Source organism: Podarcis gaigeae (genome assembly GCF_964106915.1).
Source record: "Podarcis gaigeae genome assembly, chromosome: 17".
Taxonomy (NCBI): Eukaryota; Metazoa; Chordata; class Lepidosauria; order Squamata; family Lacertidae; genus Podarcis; species Podarcis gaigeae.
Window position 1 is genome coordinate 31,811,265 of NC_139694.1, and position 24,947 is coordinate 31,836,211.

At 46.3% G+C, this 24,947-nt stretch overlaps 1 protein-coding gene across 6 annotated transcripts in view; it reads left to right on the forward strand.

The window, feature by feature from the left end:
* RASAL3 (RAS protein activator like 3) overlaps nucleotides 1-24,947 on the forward strand; it is a 59,968-nt gene that overhangs the window by 32,476 nt on the left and 2,545 nt on the right. For all 6 annotated transcript variants that reach the window (XR_014559323.1, XM_083718532.1, XM_083718531.1 and 3 more), the window contains 15 exons: nucleotides 2,070-2,151; nucleotides 3,243-3,340; nucleotides 4,788-4,876; nucleotides 5,916-6,021; nucleotides 6,563-6,661; nucleotides 8,257-8,802; nucleotides 10,192-10,336; nucleotides 11,989-12,133; nucleotides 15,071-15,307; nucleotides 15,799-16,000; nucleotides 16,948-17,051; nucleotides 19,207-19,507; nucleotides 20,360-20,482; nucleotides 21,472-21,671; nucleotides 22,478-22,553. Coding sequence is in view for 5 of the 6 variants with exons in the window: in XM_083718532.1 (XP_083574658.1) it covers nucleotides 2,070-2,151; nucleotides 3,243-3,340; nucleotides 4,788-4,876; nucleotides 5,916-6,021; nucleotides 6,563-6,661; nucleotides 8,257-8,802; nucleotides 10,192-10,336; nucleotides 11,989-12,133; nucleotides 15,071-15,307; nucleotides 15,799-16,000; nucleotides 16,948-17,051; nucleotides 19,207-19,507; nucleotides 20,360-20,482; nucleotides 21,472-21,671; nucleotides 22,478-22,553 (2,553 nt within the window). In the remaining variant the exon portion in view is untranslated. The remainder of the gene's footprint in view (nucleotides 1-2,069; nucleotides 2,152-3,242; nucleotides 3,341-4,787; nucleotides 4,877-5,915; nucleotides 6,022-6,562; nucleotides 6,662-8,256; nucleotides 8,803-10,191; nucleotides 10,337-11,988; nucleotides 12,134-15,070; nucleotides 15,308-15,798; nucleotides 16,001-16,947; nucleotides 17,052-19,206; nucleotides 19,508-20,359; nucleotides 20,483-21,471; nucleotides 21,672-22,477; nucleotides 22,554-24,947) is intronic.

A 24,947-nucleotide genomic window follows, 5' to 3' on the forward strand; every position in this document is an offset into this window, starting at 1 on the left:
AAGGAAGTATATGCTTCTCAGGCCGTGAACTGCTGGCCGAGTGTTGACTGAAGCCACTGCTGCTCAGAGACCTGAGCCCAACTTTGCTGGTTATGGATGGCATCAGTACAGTGGTACCTCAGGTTAAGTACTTAATTTGTTCCGGAGGTCTGTTCTTAACCTGAAACTGGTTATGGATGGCATCAGTACAGTGGTACCTCAGGTTAAGTACTTAATTTGTTCTGGAGGTCTGTTCTTAACCTGAAACTGTTCTTAACCTGAAGTACCACTTTAGCTAATGGGGCCTCCCGCTGCCGTCGGAGCACGCTTTCTTTTCTCATCCTGAAGCAAAGTTCTTAACCCGAGGTACTATTTCTGGGTTAGTGGAGTCTGTAATGTATGTAACCCGAGGTACCACTGTACCTTAAAGGTTCCCGCCAAATTTTCTACACTGCCAGTAAGGATTCATAGAATAATGGTCCTCCATGGGTCACAGATACAGGTCTCTCAACTCCAGGAAAGTAGAAAGGAAAATGGGCCTTCTATCCAGCCCCAATGCAGCACTCACTCTGGGGGTGGAAGAGTAAAAGCTAGGATGTCAGCGCCCGGGAAGCAGAGCAGAAATGGGAACTCTATGTTAAGCTTGTTCTACAGGATCCCATGAGAGAAATCATCATGGGCCCATTTTCCTTTCTACTTTCCTGGAGTTGAGAAATTTTCTACACTGGCTAAAAAGCCTTCTTCTTAACACACTGCTTTGGACCACGAGGGAAGTTGCCTCGTTTGTTTATTTATTTATCTATTATTATATTTCATCATATTATTTATATACTGCCCTTCATCAAAAGATCTCAGGGCGGCTCACAAGATAAAAATACAAGGGGAAAGCACAAATAAATAGTTAAAACAAGAACAATAACACATACACCCCTCCCTCAAACACTAAAAATATATAATGAAGGCGCCAGGCGAGCCTCCCTGGGGAGAGCATCCCACAAATGGGGGGCCATTGCGGAAAAGGCCTGTTCTGCGTTGCCACCCTCTGGACCTCTTGTGGAGTAGGCACACAAAGAAGGGCTTCAGTGGTTGAATACAGAGTCTGGGATGGTTTCTATGGGGAGAGGCAATCCTTGAGGTCTTGTGGTCCTTGTTGTTGTTTAGTCGTTTAGTCGTGTCCAACTCTTCGTGACCCCAAGGAACTGTCGAATTCCCTCAACTTCCCATTACATCTCCACCCCCGCTGTAGAAAAGTTATCAAATGGGGATAAATATGAGATAATTAAAATATATAATATTATCACTCAAAACCTATCTGTTGGTTCTGCTGCATAAGCATAGGCGTGCCTTTAAAAACATTTTGTTGTTGTTTGTTGTTGTTTAGTCATGTCTGACTTTTTGTGACCCCATGGACCAGAGCACGCCAGGCACTCCTGTCTTCCACTGCCTCCCGCAGTTTGGTCAAACTCATGCTGGTAGCATCCAACCATCTCGTCCTCTGTCGTCCCCTTCTCCTTGTGCCCTCCATCTTTCCCAACATCAGGGTCTTTTCCAGGGAGTCTTCTCTTCTCATGAGGTGGCCAAAGTACTGGAGCCTCAGCTTCAGGATCTGTCCTTCCAGTGAGCACTCAGGGCTGATTTCCTTTAGAATGGATCGGTTTGTTCTTCTTGCAGTCCATGGGACTCTCAAGAGTCTCCTCCAGCACCATAATTCAAAAGCATCAATTCTTCGATGATCAGCCTTCTTTATGGTCCAGCTCTCACTTCCATACATCAGTTGTGGTCCTAAGCCCCACCTTTTTCCCTGACAGGGACTCAAGGAGGCTTACAGCTAAAATAGAAACCAGCTTAAAAGGTTGAGGGTAGGGGGAAGCAATCATTTAAAACAATCAAACTTTTTTTCCTGTTAAAACATACAGATCATTCCAATAAAAGCATCAGAGCACCAGCCCTTTCCTTAAAAAACATTTAGTTCTTGTTGTTGGAACAATAAAGTCTTCACCTGCTGTAGTGTAAAAGAATGGGGAAGAGGGAAATCATTATCATTATCACCATCATCTATTTTGTCCGTGGTGTTTGGTTTGCTATTTTAGGGTCTGCTCCAGAATGGGAAACGAGCCAGTTCTGCTTCAGAGTCAAGTTTACTATACCCGCCAGGTACCCAGAGGGACAATGGTGAGTACTGAGAGACTGCCATATGCACACAGAGAGAGAGAGTCTGTTGAAAAGGAGAGAAGGGTGTTGGAAGGATCCAGTCCTTGCCAGCCTCCGAGATCATGCTCAGGGTGTTTGTATTTTTGACATCAAAGCACAACAACCCAAATCATGTGAGCCATGGAGTCAGAGCCCTACCAACCACTGGGAAGCAAGTTTTCAGTAGCTACCAACCTGCTCCGTAAATTGGGCCAGTGAGATCCTTTAAATGAGGTAACAGAGGTGGTGGAGCCTGAACAATTTCCCCTGGCACAAGATCAGGAGAGCCATTGTATCATGTGTCAAAATGTTTCCGTGAGCACTCCAGTGTAGAAAGTACCGTATTTTTCGCTCTATAGGACGCACCGGACCGTAGGACGCACCAGACCATAGGAGGGGGAGAACAGGGAAAAAATAATTCTCCCCCTCTCTGCTCAGCGCCCCGGAGGCTTCGCGTTGCTTTCGCTGAAGCCGCCGGAAGCTCCCGGAGCGCAGCGGGAGTTCCCTGCGCTCTGGGGGCTTCAGGCAGCTTCAGCAAAAGCAACACAAAGCCTCTGGAGCGCAGGGGGAGCTCTCCCCCTGCGCTTTGGAGGCTTCGCGTTGCTATCGCTCAAGCCAAGGAGCCTGCATTCGCTCCATAGGATGCTCACACATTTCCCCTTCATTTTTGGAAGGGAAAAAGTGCGTCCTATAGAGCTAAAAATACGGTATTTGGTATGTGACCATTCATTTTGCAGGCCCACCTCACCCATGAGGCAGGTCCACAGGAGCAGCAGGTCCTGATGTCAATCTTTATTCCCCCCCGTATTCCTGATATAGATCTTCCCTCACCCCTCTCCCCTGGTGGGGAGGGGGGACACCATTTTGGGATCCGCCTCCGGTGCCAAAGTGCATTGGGTGGGTCAGAATTGGGCTGGCAAAGAGCCTCAGTCCAGGATACAGAGGGAGCAGCGAATGGTGAGCTGGGTGCTGGGTACTGGGTACCGCTAGCTCCCATCTTCCTGGAACTGCCTCTTCTGGCCAACATGACAGCCAACCAGCCCACTTTGCTTGGTCCATTTTGCTCCCGACAGAAATGCTCATCGAAGGAAGAAGCTTCTTAGACTCACAGACTCCCGAAAAAAGACCCTGCCAAGAGACTTCCTCCGGCTCGCAGCTCAGCAATGTGAAGGTACAGAAGATGTTCAGTATATTGCAGGTTCAGGGAGCCCAGACTGGCTTACTGGGAGTGGAGGAGAGAGGGGGGCCTTAGGAGGGAGGCACGACTCCTCAAGGGAGACGATGAAGAGCTATTTCATTTATACAGTGGTGCCCCGCAAGACGAATGCCTCGCAAGAGGGAAAACCCGCTAGACGAAAGGGTTTTCCGTTTTGGAGGTGCTTCGCAAAACGAATTTCCTATGGGCTTGCTTTGTAAGACGAAAATGTCTTGCGAGTTCCAGCGGGGTTTTTTCCCTCCCCCCCTTTTTCTAAGCTGCTAAGCCACTTATCAGCTGATCCGCTAAGCCGCTAATAGCGCTAATCCACTAATCTGCTAATAGGGTTGCTTCGCAAGACGAAAAAACCGCAAGACGAAGAGACTCGCAGAACAGATTCTTTTTGTCTTGCGAGGCACCACCGTATATTATTAGTTTTTTTAGCATATCATTTTCAACAATTATTAAAGATACTTTTATATCTTATACAATTTTTTTGACTTCCATCAATCACATCTGAAAATCTTCAAATCTTTTCCACTTAATTTACATTTCTTACTTTCACTATTACATTTAAATATCATAACTAATGTCTCTCTTCTTTCTCTTCTTTGCAATATTTCATATATTCCTCCTTACAAAACTTCTTGTAGTCCTACTAGCGTAATTTGTTGATTACAGTTGCTCTTCAAATAGTTCCAATCTTCTGTAAATCTCTGGTTTAAAGGTAAAGGGTAAAGGGACCCCTGACCATTAGGTCCAGTTGTGACCGACTCTGGGGTTGCAGTGCTCATCTCATTTTATTGGCCGAGGGAGCCGGTGTACAGCTTCTGGGTCATGTAGCCAGCATGACTAAGCTGCTTCTGACAAACCAGAGCAGCGCACGGAAACGCCGTTTACATTCCCGCTGGAGCGGTACCTATTTATTCACTTACACTTTGACGTGCTTTCAAACTGCTAGGTTGGCAGGAGCAGGGACCGAGCAATGGGAGCTCACCCCATTGCGGGGATTCGAACCACTGACCTTCTGATCGGCAAGTCCTGGGCTCTGTGGTTTAACCCACAGTGCCACCCGCATCCCTAAATCTCTGGTTTACGAAGAACTGTTTCAAAACAGCACTGGGCTGAGTGAGCTCACGATGGTCTGGCTTGGCATAAGGAAGCACCATTATCTGACCTGGGGCACTTGTCACATGAGACCTGTGTTCGTCCAGATGTTGTTGGGCTCCAACTCTCTTCAGCCCCAACCTCCTTGGCCAATAAGTGGAAGTAGTGGACGTTGCAGTCCAGTCGCATCTAGAGCAAACCAAGCTCTACGCTCCTGTCATGGGGCAAATCATGCAGATAAACTCTCTTCTGCACTCAGAATTCCTTTGTTTCTTCATTTATTTATTGCATTTATTACATCTCACACCATCTCTAGGGGTTGCTATGGAAACGCATCAAGGACCGGAAAGGACGGCTCCAGGCCAAGACTGACTCCTCTACTGGACTTGTTGCTAATGGTAACAGGTAGGTCCTGAATCCACTTTGGAACAGAAGCGTCCATTGTTTTCTGTCTTTTATGCCTCTTTATGGATGCAATGGGACGCGGGTGGCGCTGTGGGTTAAACCACAGAGCCTAGGACTTGCTGATCAGAAGGTCGGAGGTTCGAATCCCCACGACAGGGTGACCTCCTGTTGCTCGGTCCCTGCTCCTGCCCACCTAGCAGTTCAAAAGCACGTCAAAGTGCAAGTAGATAAATAGCTACTGCTCTGGCGGGAAGGTAAACGGTGTTTCCATGCGCTGCTCTTGTTCGCCAGAAGCGGCTTAGTCATGCTGGCCATATGACCTGGAAGCTGTACGCCGGCTCCCTTGGCCAATAAAGTGTAATGAGCGCCGCAACCCCAGAGTTGTCTGTGACTGGACCTAATGGTCAGGGGTTCCCTTTACCCTTATCTTTTATGGATGCAATGGGCCCCATTTCTTTCTGCCTGTGTATTTCCTGAGAACTAGAACGGAACCAAAATTAGATCAGGGGATTTATCTAATAACGTGGATTGGCTGCATTAAATGCTGGCACCGTGTCTTCTTCAGAGGGGTTAGGATGCTATGGACATTTTGTCAAGCTCACCATGCCTGAAAGGATGCTCTGTTTACTTTGTTGTGGGTACCAGATTGCTTCACAACTGCTCTGTTTGGCTGGGGGCCCACACAGCCTCTTTCCCGGGTTGTGATCCTAGGAAGGGGTGACTCCCCTTGAACCCTGTATGTGCTGCGCCCCGTGACAGGGTCTTGCTCTTCTTCCAATGTCTCCTCCAGTTCCAGGTTGGTTCTGCTAGGAAAATGGCAGGAAAGAAGACAAAACTAGATGTTAAGGGAGCGACAAGCCTCTGATAACTTTTTCTGCCAGATGCTGCAAAGTTAGTATAATATGAGCAGAAATAAAGGTCTTAATAAAATATGCAAGGAAGGGATAATAATGCTTCTGTTGGTGATGGAGTCAGATGTTCAGGGTTGTCCATCCACACTGTCTTCTCCTATCCTGGCCCCTCTTGTCACTTCCTCCAGGGAGGCCCTTCCTGGCCCGGCTGTTCTCATGGACTTGGGCAACGAAAAGGATGCCTTGATCCGCCCACTTCACAACAGCCTTCTGGGAGAGCGGTACTGCTTTGAGGTATGAGCCTATTGTCATCCCTTGACCTGAGAAGCTGCATTTCTCCAGTTATGAAGGGGGACGTTCAGGGCCAGGCCTTGGGAGCTTGACCCAGTGATGAAAGAAATGCCTTCTGTACGCACTCGAGGACTCTGTCTCCTCCAGCTGGTCCAAGACATGGAGAACTCGGCTTCCCAACCTCAACAACCTCGACAAGCTGAAGCTCAGTCATCTGCTGTGTTGTTTTATCTATAAAGCTGTCGTGGCTACAAGAAGCTCCTTTATTGGGACTGGACCTGTTAGATGAAGCAGAGGAGCATATTTTGGGGAAGGAGTAGGGCAAAGCCAGAGGCTGGACATTCTTAGCAGGAGATAGCAATGCAAGCACTTTTTTTAAAGCTTACGGTGAGGTCCTAGAAATGGCACTGGGACGCAGTGCTGATGCCTGGCTTGGATTAAACCCTGCCTGTTCCTTGTCACTCCCAAGTCCCCCAGGGTTTGGTTGCCCATGGGACAAACCCAGGGGGTGCTCTTAAGCACAACCCTCCCTTCCTCTTCTCAGGTGCTGAGCACTGCAGGGCGCCGCTGCTTCAGCTGTGGCTCTGCTGCCGAGAGGACCCGCTGGATGGATGACTTGCGCCGGCTTGTCCAGCCCAGTATGGTAAAGAAGCATCTTCTTTTTATTTATTTATTTAATCATTTTTTCAATACAAACAACAACCACAAAAAACACATACAACAAAAACCACAATAACACTAATAACACAATTTAACAATTTAACAATTCAGATTTGAGTACTGATATACCTATAACTACACCTTTCTAACAATATTTCCCCCTACTCCCCACCACTGTCCACCTTATCGCTTAAGTATTCCTTCCAGATTTCTTCATATTTATCCGTTCTTAATTTGCGTTGACATGCAATTCGTTCATATGTAGCTAGTCTGTCCATATTGTCAATCCATGTGCTCGATGGAATCTTTTTGCGGTTCTTCCAATTCATCAAAACAAGCATCTTCTGTACTTTGTGCTCCTTGCAAGGGACACATGCTGCCTTTGTAACCAGTTTTCCTACTTGTCCTGTGGTGTATTTGCCCACTCACCCATCCTTCCTTCTTGTCTTCTCCTATCCCTATTCCCTGTATAAATCCCCGCAAAGAAGCAGATAAAAAAGAAGACTTCTTACCAATTACTTTATTCAATAAACACAGCAAGAGACAAAGGAATGCAGTCTCTCTCTAGAAATGGCGTTCCTCTAAGTAAAGTCCCACCCCTCCTTCGTCTCCCCTAATCTATGTCAGTCCTGCATCTGAGCTTTCTGCCTCTGAGCTCTCTGTTCTAATACCCTCAATGCCCTCCTGGTCCGCGGGGGGCAGCTGGTCAGGAATGCTCTCCAAGGACACTGGACTCTGTCAGCTGTCTCCTCACTAGTGCTTCTTCTTCCTGGTGTTCCTCTTCCAATATTTCCCGGCTTCTCCCCTCTGCAGCCTCTGAACTATGCCCTTCTGCAAACCGCTGATCTAAATCTATACTGTCCTCCTGTTCTCTGGAAGGTTCAGAAGAAAGGGGGGTGGTCCCCACCATTCCTCCTCAGTCCAGCCCCTGACATCTGTCCTGTTCTCTGCACTTGTCCACACCTCTCCTCTGGGGCAGAAGTTGTGACCTGACCATTCCATGTTCTCATAGAAGAGTTAGCACTGCTGTACTTACAAGCAAACACAGGCCCTGAATTCCTCCCGTCTTTTGGCCTTGTCTTTGCTGGATTCTGCCACCATTGTTTTTTGTCCCCCCCCCCCAGCTTTTTTTATTAAAAAGATGAATTAAGACACCACTCTTTTAGTTCATTTATCAATGCGGGTTCATCTCTGAGCTATATACATTGCATAGCACATAGTTAAAATCCACAGTGGACAAGTGCATTCAAAGTCATTGCACAAGGCATTATTTTCATTGGGTTCAAATTCAGGTTCCTTCCTCCCAACCCCCAATAACAAAATCAAGCAAATTAAATTTAAATTTGAAACATATATTCTGCCTCCATTGTTGAACTAGATGACCCTGAGGGTCCCTTCCAAGTCTACAATTCCATTATTCCACCTTGACCCACCTTCCGCCTTCAACCTCATCCCACTTGCCTCTTGCTTTCCCTTCATCCTGCGTCTGCCTCTCGAGTGACGGATTTCCGGCTGCATCTGCTTGCCTTGCTACCTGTCTCGGTGTTTCTTAACCAAACCGCTGGCTCATTTCCCCAGGACAACTGCGAGCGGATCGAACGCATGCTGAGCCTCTGGGTGTACGAAGCCCGCGACCTTGTTCCCAGGAAGCGCTACCTCGGCGAGGTGCGACTGGATGGGGTCCTCTACGCTCGCACCACAACCAAGGCAGCCAGCCCTGCTGGAACCATCTTCTGGGGGGAGCACTTTGACCTGAAGACTCTTCCGCCAGCAGTGGAGCTGCAGGTCTGCCTGGTGCAGGAGGAGGATGGGCAGCAGCGGGCAAAGGGCAGCCCGGTTGCCAGCATGGCCGTTCCCCTGAAGGAACTGGCTGCAGTCCGCCAACCCTTGGAAAGGTGGTACCCCTTGGGCAGAGACAGGCCCAACACGCCCGGCCTACGGCTACGTGGACGCTACTGCAACATCCGAGTGCTGCCCATCGTGCAATACAAAGAGTTTGCTGAGTATCTCACCTTTCACTATCGGGAGCTGTGTGCCGGACTGGAGCACAGCCTTAACGCCCGGGACAAGGAGGAGCTGACAGGGGTGCTGGTTCGCGTCCTGCAAAGCACAGGGAAAGCCAAGGTATCTCTTTGGTTGCAAAGGTAGACAGGGTCGGCCCAACCATGAGGCTAGGCAAGGCGACCGCCTTGGGTGACAGGATCCACAGGGCCAGCAGATACCTAGGACTAGATGATCCTCAGGGTTCCTTGCAGCTCTGTGATCCTATCATTCTACATCTGGAAGGGACCCAGAGGACCATTCAGTGCAACCACCTGCAATGCAGGAACATGCAGCTGTTCCATACAGGGATTGAACCTGCACTTGTCAGGATGCTGTCAACGGCTCCTGGCTGGCTGCCCAGGAAAGTATAAAGACGAGGAAAAGTTTCTTACTGTCCTTTTTTATTTCAATCTTTACAGAGAGAGGCTATAGAGCCCAGCCTCTTGGATAGTGGCCTTGTCCCAAGTGAATCTCCACCCCTCATATTTCCCACTTCCTCATTCATCACTTCTACAGGTGCTGCTACGTGCCCTTTGTCTCAGAGCTCTTTGCTCTCCTACTTTCAAGGCTCGCTGTGTTCTGGGAGATGGATGGTCTGGAATGCTTTCTAATGACAATGTGTCAGCCAGCTGTTGCTCCGATTCTGCCTCCTCCTTCTCATTATTTCCCAACTTTCCCCCTCATCTGCCTCTGAGCTGTGACCTCCCGCAGACCACTGTTGTAAATCTAAATTGCCTTCCTCTTCCTCCTCCCTGGGAGGGTCAGGATGGGGAGGTGGTCTCCACTATTCCTCCTCCACTGCCTAGACCCACACATCACCCTTGGCATTATCAGCACCATGCTCTAACCAACGGAACTATTGAGGCTGACTTATCCCCACGACCACCTTCAGTGCTAGAGGTGCCGGAACTCACCATGAACACCTCCCTCATTCTCTTAGAATGGCAATGGCGTCCACCTGAGAGGTTCTGGAATTGCGTTCCAGTGAGTTCCAGCTGGGGAAAAAAAGCTCTGATGTTCCTGATATAGATCTTCACCCACCCCTTCTTCCCTGGCAAGGAGTGGGATGCCATTTTGGGATCTGCCTCAGGTGCCAAAATGTCTTGGGGCTGGCCCACAACGTAGAAGATGGGAAGGCCTTGGATACAACAGCCGCACAGCCAGTTCAAAGCTGATTCCCATCGCCTGTCATTGTGTTCTGCTGCTTCTAGCCTTACAGTCTGCTTCCCTTCTAGGGTTTTCTAGTATTGCAGGGTTACTAAAGTGGCTCTCGGAAGCCAAGTTTGCTGCAAGAATAACCCTGGACTGCTTTGCACTTTCCCAGAGTCACAGCATGGACACAGGGCCCTGGATATCACTAGGTTGGGAGCCTGGTTCAGAATTAGGATTCCAGGGTGAGTCAGTTGGTATGGGAGATCTCTGAGGAAGGGTAGGGTTTGCCCGACTAACCCTTCCTGTCCTGTGTTGCAGGACTTTCTCATTGACTTGGGTGTGTCAGAGTTGGACCGTTTTGACGAGCGTGAAGCACTGATTTTCCGTGAAAATACCCTCGCCACCAAAGCCATTGATGAATACATGAAGCTGGTGGGAGGCCCTTACCTGCTGTCCACACTGAGTAAGTTGGCAACCGGCAGATACGGGCGTGCAGCATTTTCTGAAGGAGCTAGTTAGGTTTCTCTGTTTGATTGCTGCCAGAGGAAACCCCAGAATTTGGGCCTCTAGCAACAAAGAGTATTAAAGACTTAACACATTTTATTTTGTGAGCTAGAACCCACTTCAACATCTGTATGAGTGCTATCCTCAGCTGCAGGATTGGCACAGAATGCCATTCTTCTCTGGTTAAACTTAAACTGGCAGATTAAGTTGATGGATTATGCAGAAATGACAAAAATGACCGGAAGAATCAGAAATCAGAAAAACCAGAATTTTAATAAGGAATGGGGGGAAATTATAATTTATCTTAAAAGTAATTGTAAACAGTTATTGTTAGTAGGCTTGGAATAACACTTGTAGTTTAATGGTGAATTTTGGATTTAACGGAGATGTAAAAGATTTGGATTATTATAAAAGATGAAGGAGGAAATGAGTAACAATAGGACCTACAAAGGGGAGGAGGGAAGTCCAGAAGAGTCTTGATTTTAAGATGTATGTTGGATATATGAGTGTAAAATGTTAATTTGAAAAACTAAATAAATAAATTTCAAAAAAGAAAAGAAGTGGCAACAGAATGCAAAAAGTACAGCTTGCAACGAATCTATGGCCTGTAAAAGTGTGGGCGAGAGGATAGTTATTATGATGATTATTTTTTTAGTAGGCTGTCGGTCAGTATGTTATTATTGATGTTTTGTAATGTGTTTCTAATGTCGTGCACCGCCTTGAGATCTTTTGATAAAGGGTGGTATATAAAATTGAAATAATAAGAAGTCATTTTGACCTCAGGTCTATGCAAAATGACCCTTCATGGCAGTATTAGCTGGGCATGCTCAAGTAGTCTGGTCAGTGCCGGATTTGCATATAAGCTAAACAAACTATAGCTTAGGGCCCCACTCTCTTGGGGGGGGGGGGGAAATTAAAGGAAAAAACTGGATGTACATTTCCAAAATACAAGATAAAAAACAAATAAAACAAAACCTACATACAGCAACAGTGTTTTGTGTTGTGTAGGCTCCTATGATGTAAGTCATGGGCCCCGCCTGCTAGCCTGCTCCCTAAAATATCACTGGTTCGCTCATTTCTATATATAGGGTGCCTACATTCTGCATGGCAACATGTGCAAATGGCTTCAGATACCTATTAGGTCTATAAATTATCATATAGCATATGTTCAACACAAAAAAACAGAGGTAATTTGTTGTTGACAAAGGACAGCTGGACATATAAAGGGCCCCATTACACCAACCTAGCAGTTCGAAAGCACATCAAAGTGCAAGTAGATAAATAGGTACCGCTCTGGTGGGAAGGTAAACGGCGTTTCCGTGCGCTGCTCTGGTTCACCAGAAGCGGCTTAGTCATGCTGGCCACATGACCCGGAAGCTGTACGCCAGCTCCCTCGGCCAATAAAGCGAGATGAGCGCCGCAACCCCAGAGTCGGTCACGACTGGACCTAACCTTTACCTTTACCTTCAGTAGCTTAGGGCCTCATCAAACCTCAATCCGGCCCTGAGTCTGGTCTTCATTGTGGGTCATGTTGTAGTCCAAGGTATCCCTGTTGTAACTCTAGCCAACACTGTAGCCTGGCTGAAATTAAAGCATGAGGCTGTGTTGCAGGTGATATAGTCGCCCAGCCATACACTTTAGAGGACAGCTGTGAAGTGGATCCCAGCAAATGTGCGCCGTGTGACCTGGCTGACAACCGCAGCAACCTGCAGCACATCTGTGAAGAGATCTTCCGGAGGATTGCTGTTTCTAGCCAGTGAGTGCTTGAGTGGGTCATTGGCGGGTGGAGGGGGGCGGACGCTCTCCCCACTGGGCCTGCAGAAATAAAGCCGGGGGCACCATTTGTGGTTTTCTGTGCCCGCCACTATGCCTCTCATTCACAGAGTATCAAGCCAGAAAGTTGCAGTTCGGGATCCCTCTTACGGCCCCCTCAGCCAGGCAGCACTCTGGCCCAAATGAATGGGAAACAGCAGTGTGGGAATGTTCAGGGATGCAGGAGAGGATATATTGTTTGATTATAACCTTTCCAACTTGTGTAAACAAGTTCACAATTTAGCAGAGTAACCTTCCCCTTTTTAAACTCACAGCGGATGTGTTTGCTCAGGCTCGCTAAAGCCTCTATAATAACTGTTCTGATATCCCCCCCCCCCTCTTTATTGCCTCATAAAAGATAAGACATGCCACAGTCTTCTATAAAAGTATAAAAAGAGTTTACTCACTCACATTCTGTTCAGAATCGGATCCCAGAAGGCAGCCTTAGCTTAGAAAAGCAACATACACCTGGAAACTATCTCATAAGGAGACGGTCCCTTTGTCCTCTCTTGGCTGGAGAACAAGAAAGCATCTTTGGCTAAGCAGATGTTGCTTCTTCAACGAAAGTAGTCATAGAGATGGAGAGACGGCGGCCAGTCCTATGCTTTTGTTACCTGCACAGGTGAGGCCATGCCCACCTCTAGTCACATGCAGAGGAAGTCTGTCCCAGCCCAGAAGGAAACAGGAAGTTTACCTGCTGGCTGGACAAACATTCCTCCCCATGTGTAAACATGTTCACTCTAGCAATGTTGTACTTGACTGCTCTTGTGTTTCACATTCCACAGGCAGGGCATTCAGTTTGAGGAGGTGCTCCCCGAGAAGTCGGGGCTCCACAAGCACTACCAGAGTGTCACTGTTTTGGGGTGGGATTCAGTCAAGTCCCAGGAAGTTCAGGCTGCACAGTTCATGCTGATTTGGAGCTCTTGTGAAACAAACCCACTTCCCCCAAAGATTGGATTTTTTATTTATTTTTTTGTGATAAGGAAAGCGTGAAATGGCAGCTGCTTGATGCAGATTTGTCTTATCAAGATGATTGCTCACTAGATAGCCAAGGTTGTCTAATCTCTGTAAACAAATTGGGCTGAATGCTCATTAAACAGGCTGCTTGGAAGCGACCTTAGTCATAATGAAAAGAGTGCCTTTGATCCTATGCTGGATAAGACAAGCAACTCTCATATCTGAGGACAAGAGAAAGGATTTCTAGCAGAGTGGATTGCACTATTTAGGTTAGTGCAATTGAAGTGGCGTGCTCCATTACCCCTGGGCAACGAATCCATTAAAAACCCACAAAACAAACCTGTAGCCTTTTTGCAGTTAGGAAAGTGACATAGAAAAGCCCTGAGAAGTGTGGAACAAGATTAACAGGAATATTTTTACGTATGCAACAGCTGTGGCCCATGTTTCATTAGCCCAAAAATGGAAAACGAGCCAGGTCCCAACCAAAGAAGAGTGGCAACTTAAGCTGACAGAATATGCACAACTTGCAGACTTAACACATAGAATAAGAGAACAAGAAGAACATACATTTAAAGAAGATTGGAAAACATTTAGTGAATATATGGGAAATAATTGTGTACAGCTGAAAATGCTGGCAGCATTAAGATAAATTCAACAGTGTCAATAAGTTCCGTGGGATGCAATAATGGAAAACTGATTGGTATAGTTTTTGCAAAATTTGCAGGGATTTTAGATATGTAAAATGAAATGTGGAAAGAGAAGAAGGGAAGTCATTGAGATCTTAAGGATGTAAAATGAGTATTTGAAATGGTAAAACAGAAAATTTAAGAAAAATTATATTTAAAGAAGATTAACAGGAAGACTGCAAGCAAATCAGGATGAATGCTCATTGTCATATACTGTAAGCAAATCAGAAGAAATATTCAATCAAGTATGGACTGTGGGCCTCTCGAGGCAGGTGTATCCTGCAATATGTGATCGTCAGTGATATATTTATAATAAATAAATTTATATTTATAATAAATAAATTTATTAGTTCTCTAATTCCTCTCCAATGTTTCCACATTATGCATGTCTAGGTGGGCTCTCTTGCACTATATAACACAGGAAAAGTGGGACGACAAAAATCGCCATAACATTTGTGGGATTTCAACAAGAAGGTATAGGTCATTCACTGCTTGGGACTGAAGCAGTACATCTGTCCTGAAACCTCTGTGGGCACAAACAGCATTGGAAGTGGGATTGCATATACTGTAACTGCCCTGACATTTTAATGAATGCCCAGAAACAAGGATGTCTGGAGAGGCCCATAATCTAACTGCTGTGTAAGCGAATCAGGATGATTGCAGAATAAGCAGATTGACAGGAGGAGTCCTCAGAGTTTCTGAGGCCAGTCACTGAGCCAGCCATTGGCAAATCATTACTTTGGCTCAGGTAACAATGTGAACTAGTCAAGAGACCTTCCTTGGGTCTGTTATTGTTCACCTTCAGGATGTGCTTCTGTCCAACTCAGCTCTGTGTCACTCCGCTAGAACGGCAGCCATTGTGGGGAGAGCGGGGAGTTTCAGCTGAGGGATATTCCTGGATCTTTCCCCAAATGTCCAACTTCCACTTTAAGCGGCTGTAAAGTATGAGGGGAAAACGACGGAGCAGTATCATACTGCATTGTCCAATAAGCAGCAAAAATGCCTGACTTTGGCACTGTGTGCAAAAAACGCTGGCATCGCTGTCAAGCAGAAACTGATAATTTTATGAAACGGGGTGTTATTTTATGAATATCATAGCTTCAGATGTCTTAGTCGGTTTTGGCTTGTTCTGTAGTGATTCCCTATCCTATCCAGGTGTTCTGTGCGCCCCCTTCATCACAAAATGTCTGCCCTCAGGCCTTCTCACAGCCAGCCAACTCCTTCTTTTCTCTCTGCAGTTCCTTCCCAGCTGAACTCAGTGAGGTCTTCACTGCCTGGCAGGAGGCATGCCAGCTGAGGGGCAAAGCGAGCATCGGGCAGCGCCTCATCTCTGCCTCCTTGTTCTTGCGCTTCCTCTGCCCGGCCATCATGTCGCCCAGCCTCTTCGGCCTCACTCAAGAGTACCCGGATGACGCCACCTCCCGCACCCTGACTCTGGTGGCTAAGGTTATCCAGAACCTGGCAAACTTTACCACGTAGGTAACTGTGTCTCTGGCTGTGTCCAGGAAGGGTGATTCAGTATGTGGCTTGGAGCCAGTGTGGTGTAGTGGTTAAGAGCGGTAGACTTGTAATCCGGTGAACCAGATTTGGTTGGCAGTTTTTAAAAGCAATCTGAAATGAGCCCAAACAAGTAGATTGTTTAATCGTTCAATATAATAAGAAATTAATTATTCAGAAATATTACAGTGTACTCATGTCTTGTTTGGGCAGGGTTAACTCCTCGAAATACAATTGTCTTCTGCGTTTCCAGTACAAATGCCCTCCCAGCAGATGTCAAGGCAATAAACAACTATTTTACTTTTAAAAGACAACTTCCCTGTTTAGGGAAGTTTTTAATGTCTGATGCTGTATTGTTTTTAATATTCGGTTGGAAGCCGCCCAGAATGGCTGGGGAAACCCAGCCAGATGGCTGGGGTATAAATTATTATTATTATTATTATTATTATTATTATTCCATTTTCTGCAGATTTGGAGAAAAGGAGGCATACATGAGCTTCATGAATGAGTTTCTGGAGCGCAACTGGGGCACCATGAAGTCATTCCTTTGCAGCGTCTCCAGCCCTGGCAGTGCCATCCACTTGCCTGCTTATGACGACTCCATTGACCTGGCCCTGGAATTGTCCATCCTACATTCCCTGCTCTGCAACATCTTTTCTACCCTGGAAGAGGTACCAGCTGCCTGTCTTGTGTGGCACCTCCACTTGGATGGGCTTGGCCTGCCCCCTGGCGGCAAGATGCATTGACTGGGCCTGCTCATGGGTAGCGGAGCCTAGGAGGAGCCAACAATTGGAGCAGAAGCCAATCCATCAGGGACTTTGCATCTGTCAACGCCTGTCATCCATGTTCCTCAGTCCCGCTGTGTATCCCCCTCCCTCCTGCAGCTCATTGGTGGCTTATACCAGCTATTTTACATAAAGGTGCCATCAATTTGGCTAATATTGCTATGGGCTGCTTACAGGCGGGTGTTTATTATAGGATGGGTGCTCCTGGTGTATAGAAGCTTTTTTATTTTTTGCAGTAACTCCATGACATTCTTGGCACCAAAAGGTCAGCCCACATTTTCTCACCGTCTAATCCAAAAATTTCCTTTTCTGTGAAAAATCCGATAAATAATAACCACAAATCCCTGCTAGCCAGCTATCTGTTTGCAATATCTCAGTAACCCATTCACAAATTAAGTGTTAAATCTGGAAGAGAGGAACTCGGTGGCATTGCAGTCAAGAAAAGGAATTGATTTGGGGACGCAGGGAGACACGAGACAGGGAGCAGTTTTTGTGATGGGATGTGTGAAGGTGGATTTGTTTCTGAATTTTGAAATTCACCATTTATTCTTCAGATATATTTGCTCGTTCAGGCAGGATTGGAAGGGTTCGGTGGGTGGAGGAAGGTTCACCCAAAGCAGGAGATACCATTAAAATAAAGTGTGTGTGTGTATATTTTAACAAATGCATAAATGTGACTTGTAGGGTCTAATCCAGGCGTGAATGTGATCCTCTGCTCCCCTTTGTCAAATCCTTCGGTCAGTCGTGCCACGCCAGTAGCAGTGGTTTCTCATTTTTGCAAGCCCTCTGACTGCGTTCTTCTTACCTGTACGTTTTGCTCTGTTGCATATAAGCGGACAAAAGACAGACTGGAGCCTCTGCCCACAATCCTCCGCGCTATACAAGAGGGGACACCGGTTCCTGTCATCGTTCGACTTGGGCCCAGTGCAGAGGACAGGTAACAAACGACTCACTTCTGGCTCTTGGGGTGGCTGGCAGGGAGGGAATACACTGATATCGCAGTGATGGTTGCTGGCTCTTGAGGCTCAAGAAGAAAACCAGCTTTCAGGGAAATCCAGGAGATAGATCTTGATCATGCTCGGGGTTCAAATGGCCACTACATTTAATAATAATAATAATAATAATAATAATAATAATAATAATAATAATAATAATTTATTTATACCCCGCCCTCCCCAGCCAAGACTGGGCTCAGGGTTGGCTAACACCAAATATAAAAACAATTGATTGAAATGCAGCTTAAAAAACAAGATTAAAATACAACATTAAAACATTAAAATGCAGCTTCATTTCAGTGGAAACTCAATCAAAAACTTTTTTGGGGATAAAAACGTCAAGTCTTCACAAGGGCTAACTATCCAGACTGGTTCTACATGGGCCAGAGAAAAGCCAGGGAAGTCCCCAAATCGGAGTTCCAACACAGAAGGAGAAAGGAAAAAAGAAAGAGGGGGAGGGGATCAAATTCATTTGGTGCTGGAAAAGCATTTCCCCCAGATGGGATTGGCTTGTGTCCTGCCATGGAGTTTCTTTCTTTGCCACTTGGGTGTGAGGGGTTGATAAGATGATGGTCGGTTCCCGGATGATGGGCAGTAGTGAACAGAAAGCAGTAAGCGCCACCGCTGTACCAAGTGCAAAATGATGCTCATCCACCTTAACCTCTCATTTAGCCCCTACAACAATTCAAAGTGTTGGTGCTGACCTTGAAAGCCCTAAACGGCCTTGGCCCAGTATACCTGAAGGAGCATCTCCACCCCCATCGTTCAGCTCCAAGGGCCTTCTGGCAGTTCCCTCACTATGAGAAGTGAGGTTACAGGGAACCAGGCAGAGGGCCTTCTCGGTGGTGGCACCCACCCTGTGGAACGCCCTCCCACCAGATGTCAAGGAAATAAACAACTATCTGACTTTTAGAAGAGATCTGAAGGCAACACTGTTTAGGGAAGTTTTTAATGTTTGGTGTTTTATCATGTTTTTAATATTATGTTGGGAGCCACTCAGAGTGGCTGGGGAAACCCAGGAAGATGGACAGGGTATAAATAATAAATTATTATTATTATGGTCCTACATCTTGGATAGAGATTAGGTGATTTCCTGGAATTTCCACAAGCCCTCACAGGCCCTCGTTAACCCCAGCCCCAATTCCTGGCACCCACATACCTCCTTGCCTGAGATGATTCTCCATGTTTTGCATGTTAAAATATCAGATCAAAATCAAAGAAACATGAGTGCTTTATGCCATTTTTTAAATATGCATATATTTCAGCTTTGCTGTTTTTACACGAAATAAGATCATCCCTGCTATGTGCCCCCCAGCTCTACTCACACACAGTAAAAAAAAAAGGTAAAAGGTAAAGAACCCCTGGATGGTTAGGTCCAGTCAAAGGCGACTATGGGGTTGTGGTGCTCATCTCGCTTTCAGGCCGAGGGAGCCGGTCTTTGTCCACAGACAGCTTTCCAGGTCATGTGGCCAGCAGGACTAAACCGCTTCTGGCACAACGGGACACCGTGACAGAAGCCAGAGCGCACGGAAACGCCGTTTACCTTCCCACCACATCAGTACCTATTTAGCTACTTGCACTGGTGTGCTTTCAAACTGCTAGGTTGGCAGGAGCTGGGGAGCTCACTCCATCACGGGGATTCAAATCACCGACTTTCCGATCAGCAAGCCCAGGAGGCTCAGTGGTTTAGACCACATGTTCAGTAAAGAATTAACAGCCAGGGGTCATCTCTCTCTCTCTCTCTCTCTCTCTCTCTCTCTCTCTCTCTCTCTCTCTGGGTTTGACAGGTTCAAGTGCTGCCTGTTGCATTATACTCACGCTGCACTCCCACCCTTCCAGCCAGTGTGGAGTAGTGGTTAAGAGCGGTGGACTCGTAATCTGGTGAACCGGGTTTGCGTCTCCGCTCCTCCACATACAGCTGCTGGGTGACCTTGGGCCAGTCACACTTCTCTGAAGTCTCTCAGCCTCACTCACCTCACAGAGTGTTTGTTGTGGGGGAGGAAGGGAAAAGGAGATTGTTAGCCGCTTTGAGACTCCTTTGGGTAGTGATAAAGCAGGATATCCAATCCAAACTCTTCTTCTCTTCTTGTGTTCCAGACAGGCGGAAAACCAGAAGCCGGGTTTTGTGCCCCCACGGGAGCTGGGCAAGCACAGTCCTCTGATCAAGAGCCAGTCCATGACCAGCATTCAGAAAGGCCGAGGAAAGGAAGAGCCGCTGGCCCCTTTGCACCCAGTCAGAACCAGGACCAAAGTGCAGCGCACCCAGAGCGTCCCGACTCAGAACAAGGCAGCCCGACGTCTCCAGAAGCAGAGGAGCACCGAGCACGTGGCCGAGAGCAGGGAGAGCAGCCCTCGACTTTGTACCTCCTACCCGCATGGCAGCAGCAAAGCATCCCAGGTAATTGGGGCTCTAGACTGGCCCTCCTGACTACTGGTGGCCCCCAACTGCCTGCAGCTCAACACAAGTTCCCTGGAAAGGCGTAAAGAACTGGAATCTGTAAGACCCACAGGGAGTGCAGAATAGGCACCATCATGGGGGTCATCCACTGTCACAGAATCATAGGATCTTAGAGTCGGATGAGACCCCAGGGTCATCTAGTCCAACCCCCTGCAATGCAGGAATCTCAGCTAAAGCATCCATGATAGATGGATGTCATCTTTAGAGGAGTCATGTTTGGAGAGTGAATAGGGTCTGGGTGATCAGGGGTGACCTTTGTTCTTGACACAGGACAGCACCCTTGTCTTCCATGTCACTTTCCTAATTTGTTTACCCAGGAATCCCACTGCAATAGTTCAAATACCCACAACGGGGTGAGCTCCAATTGCTCTGTCTTAGCTCCTGCCAACCTAGCAGTTCAAAAGCACACCAGTGCAAGTAGATAAATAGGTACCGCTGCAGCGGGAAGGTAAACGGTGTTTTCGTGGGCTCTGGTTTCCGTCCCGGTGTTCTGTTGCGCCAGTGGCCACTTAGTCATGCTGGCCCCATGACCCGGAAAGCTGTCTGTGGACCAACGCTGGCTCCCTCGGTCTGAAGCAAGATGAGCCCCATAACCCCATAGTCACCTTTGACTGGACCTAACCGCCCAGGGGTCCTTTACCTAGTAAAATATGCAGGTAAAATGAACCACGGAAAGAGAAGAAGGGAAGTCACTGGGTATCTTAAAGTTTGTAAAATGTTTATTTGAAATTGTAAAACAGAAAATTTAATAAAAATTATTGCATAGTAATAATAATGTTGATTGTGTTCTAGGGGTATCCGAAGCTCCACCCATCTGCATCACTGCCCCGGAAGCCCACTGTGCCTTGGCTGAGGCACTCTGAAGAAGCAGCTGCCCAGCAAAGCAGCCTCTATGCCATGCAGCCCCTGGAACAGGTGGGAGAATCACTTCCACTCGGAATATCAGACCCAGACACCCCAACTCCTGAGTGTACGCGCTAGTAGCACTTTGCATTCTGGGACCAGAACGGCAGTCCACTATTGACTTGAGTCAGTTGTGATTTCTCAAAAAAATGTTGTTCTGGGCAATGATGTTTGGGTAGTTTAGAGGGGGCTTCCACCCTATAGACTGGTGCCCTGCCATGTCTAGAAAGGGATGAATTATGTCACCTGGAGGCAGTCTTTTGTTTCAGTACACTTAGCTACTTAAGGTAGAGTCCCCCTCCACCATAACCCTGTTTCATGCTTGGCATCCCATCATTTTGCAGACTTGAGGAAGAGAATGGGATAGCGGGAAGATTCAGGACCTTCAGATGCTTCTGTAATGCTTAGACTTAGGAAGCAGGCCTGTTAATGTCATTCCTAGGCTATAAGAGGTGATGGTGGAGGACTGGGAATGCCTCCTAACAGGCTAATGGCCCAGGCAGGATTTGAACCCAGAACTCATCTCTCAGGGCTTATCCACACTTACCTTTCCCCAGCTCTTTCCAGGCACGGTCCGTGTTTAAAAGGTCTTTGTCAGGGTGTGTGTGTTTTTGCCGTAGAGCTTTCTCCATGAAAACCCACTCTTTAAAGCTCAATCGGAGCAAACAGCCATCTGCAGAAAATCCACATTGACTTTTGCTACGATTGAGTGCTAAAGGGTAGGTTTTCACAGGCAAAACTCTGGGCAGAAAACAAAACAAAAACACCATTCTAGGACACAGAGCTTTTAAGTGCAGACCTCTGCCTGGAAAGAGTGGGGCAAAAGTTAGGTGTGAATAAGCCCAATGCTTTAGCGGCGGGATTCCTGCCTCTGGGCCCCTTGCCACGGCTATGACCTTGCTTCTGCCCCATTGACCTTGTGCAAGGCCACCCGGGAGAGAGAGGTTTCACTTCTTCAAGCCCCTGGCTGCTCTAACTACTAGCCTTGTTTACCCCCACAGTATGGGAAGCAGATGGAAGAGCTACAGATGGAGCTGACCACAGCGAGGGAGAAACAACAACTCTTCGAAGAGCAGCTGGAAAGACTGACGACCCAGAACCAAATGCTGCTAGAGGAGCAGGCCAAGTTCCAGGAGCGGGAAGAGGCTCTCTGCAAGAGGCTGGAGGAGACCGAGAGCTGCCTTGTGCAGCTAAGCACCAGGTGAGGGATCCCACAAGATCCTCTAAAGACCTGCATGGTCACCTTAGCTCTGGTGCCTTGGCTCCTGGAAGCTTTTAAGTCTGTCCCTGATTTGAGTGCCTAGTCACGAGGCACTATCTTATTTAAAAACATTTTTATTGATTTTTACAAATAATTTCCAAAAATCACATAACATGCTTTCTTATCTTATACAATGTTTTGTACTTCCATATCTGAAGAAGTGTGCATGCACACGAAAGCTCATACCAAGAACTGACTTAGTTGGTCTTTAAGGTGCTACTGGAAGGTTTTTTTTTTTTTTTTTGTTTTGACTATGGCAGACCAACACGGCTACCTATCTGTCACTTGTGCCAAGTGACTTGGTTGAAAGAAGGTCAGCTGATGAGTTAAATCCTGCTCAGGTCGGCAGGATTCCATGCAAACCACATTAGATCCACTGCTAAAATGAAGGATTTTTCATCTGCTTTTGAACAAGGTTTAAAGAATGGGTTTTGGATTAGAACCCCCTGCCAGAATGAAGAGGTGGTGGAAATCTTCAATTTAGCAGCTCCTTATAAGGTTCTTTGAAGTTCCAGGTCCGATGAGGAAGTGGAGTAAACAATGTTCCCCAGTGGTTTAGTGTATCTAGTGTGAGAAGAGTTTTGCATCTCTTTCTTATATCCTTTGTAAGCCTTGTGAGGCCTTGGGCTGAGAGACAGTGACTTGTCCAAAGGCAGCCAGCGTACCTATGGTAGGGACTGAGGAGGTTGAAACCAGGTCTTGCAGCTTGAGTTCGCTAGATTATACTGGATCCTCTTCTGTTGCAGGGTGACTAGTGTAGAGACCAGCTGGAAGAAGGATCACGAGAAGCTTCGAGCTAGTGAGGAGAAGACCAAGAATCTGGTAAGGGCTCTCTGTAGCCATTTAACCTGGTGGTCAAGGGGTAGGGGCAGGAGAAAATGGGGAGCCACTCAGAGGAATTGCTCAACAAAGGCTCAGGAACTAAACATCTTCCAAGATAATAATGCCCACTCACATCATAAAGAGCTCATAACCCACCTACTCTCAGCAGCCAGAAACCTCTTAGCCAGACACTGGAGAGAACCGTCAGGAATGAACATGTATCAATGGTATCAAATAGTGTGGGAAAACAGCCTTATTAGAAAAACTAAGCAAAATATCCAATTCAGGTAAACTCCCACTCTCCTTTTTTGATTTAATTGAAAATTTAAATCTTTACGATGCTTGGAGAACAAAAAACGCCAGGGTAAAGGAAATAATAATAATAATAATAATAATAATAATAATAATAATAATAATAATAATAATAATAATAATTTATACCCCGCCCTCCCCAGCCAAGGCCGGGCTCAGAGCGGCTTACAAGCAATAATAAAAACAAGTTGAATTATTACAACTTAAAAACAAAATTAAAATACAACATTAAAATATTGAAACATTAAAATATTAAAATGTAGCCTCATCGCAGGAGGAGAAGGAAGGGAAAAAAGAAAGAGAGGGAGGGAATCAAATTGGTTCCAAGCCAAAGGCCAGGCGGAATAATAACACATTACTCTGAAGCACATATATCAGGTGGACGAATTGATGCAATTTGGGTATCTAAAAAATTGATGTTGAATCTCAATAAAGTGGAAAAATTAACTAGATCTATATCAGATCACAATCCTGTAGCAATCTACATGAACAAAGAGTAAGTAAAGTGAAAGAAATCTTGAAAGAATTTTTTGAATTAAATGAGAACCAAGATACAGATAGGAAAATAATTTGGGATGTGAGTAAAGTGTTTATGAGAGGGTACAGAATACAGCAAATGGGGAGAATTAAGAAAAATAAGGGAAATAATATTATGGAAATAAATAAACAAATAAAAGAAAAAGAATTGGTAAAAAAATCCAAAAAATGAAGAAATGCTTCAGAGTATAAAAAAATTTACAATTGCATTTATCAAATTTACTGAAACTGAAACGGGGACAAATAGAAGAAGATGCCTTCACCCTGGTAGGGTTCCCTTTTATTACATACACAGCCCAGCAAGACAATAACAAGAATCTGTCGACAGCATATGAATCAATCTGGCTAACCTGATCCAAATACACACACACACACACACACACCCCACTCTCACACAAAAACAAGTCTCACTTCAGCCAACCAAAGACAACCAACCACACTCTGGGCCACACCCAACTTCTCTCACCACCAAGGAAATACAGTGGTGCCTCGCAAGATGAAAAGAATCCGTTCTGTGAGGCTCTTCGTATAGCGGTTTTTTCGTCTTGCGAAGCAAGCCCATTGACGGCTTAGCGGATTAGCGCTATTAGCGGTTTAGCAGCTTTTAGCGGCTTATTGGCTTATCGGATAAGCGGCTTAGCGGCTTAGAAAAAAGGGGGGGAAAGGGGGGAAAACCCGCAGGAACTCGCAAGACATTTTTGTCTTGCGAAGCAAGCCCATAGGGAAATTCGTTTTGCGAAGCGCCTCCAAAACGGAAAACTCTTTCGTCTAGGGGTTTTTCGTCTTGCGAGGCATTCGTCTTGCGGGGCACCACTGTACAACAAGCGAATAGTAAGAGAACCCACACAAGTGACGCTGACACAAAACCCCACAGAAGAAGAGAAGCATTGCCACCCCACCCCACCCCACCCCACTCACCATTCCCCCCTCTTTTCTTCCTAACCTAACACTGTATGCAACACTAATGTCTCACAACAAATGAAACTGATCTGTAGAAAACACAACTTGAGAAAAGAGACAGTGCATGTATTTTTGTAAACTAAGAAATCTTTAATTATTTTTTTTAAATGCTCAGAAAGAGTAAAGCATCCGTATCTCATTTAGGAGGCACACTCCAAAGAGATATTTCAGCCCACAGGCCCATTTCATTGCAGTAAGGTGTGAGTCGCTGGACCAGCTGCAAAACGCCCACCTGATTGTTTTACTGCACATAGATATGCTGAAGTTAGACAATGAATTCACTGGGGGGTTCGGTGGCCCCCGCTTGCCCACTGCTTGATTTGTACAGTGAGAGGTGCTGGGGTTTAATAATAATAAATAATAATAAATTTTTATTTATATCTCGCCCTCCCGGGCCAGAGCCAGGCTCAGGGCAGCTAACACTAGTAAAATTACAATTAAATAAATATATAAACCAATTTAAAATACAGGTTAAAATATAATTTAAAATGCAGCCTCATTTTAACAGTTGCCCATAGATCAAAATCATAAGTGGGAGGAAACGTAAGGGTCAGACTGAGTCCAAACCAAAGGCCAGGTGGAACA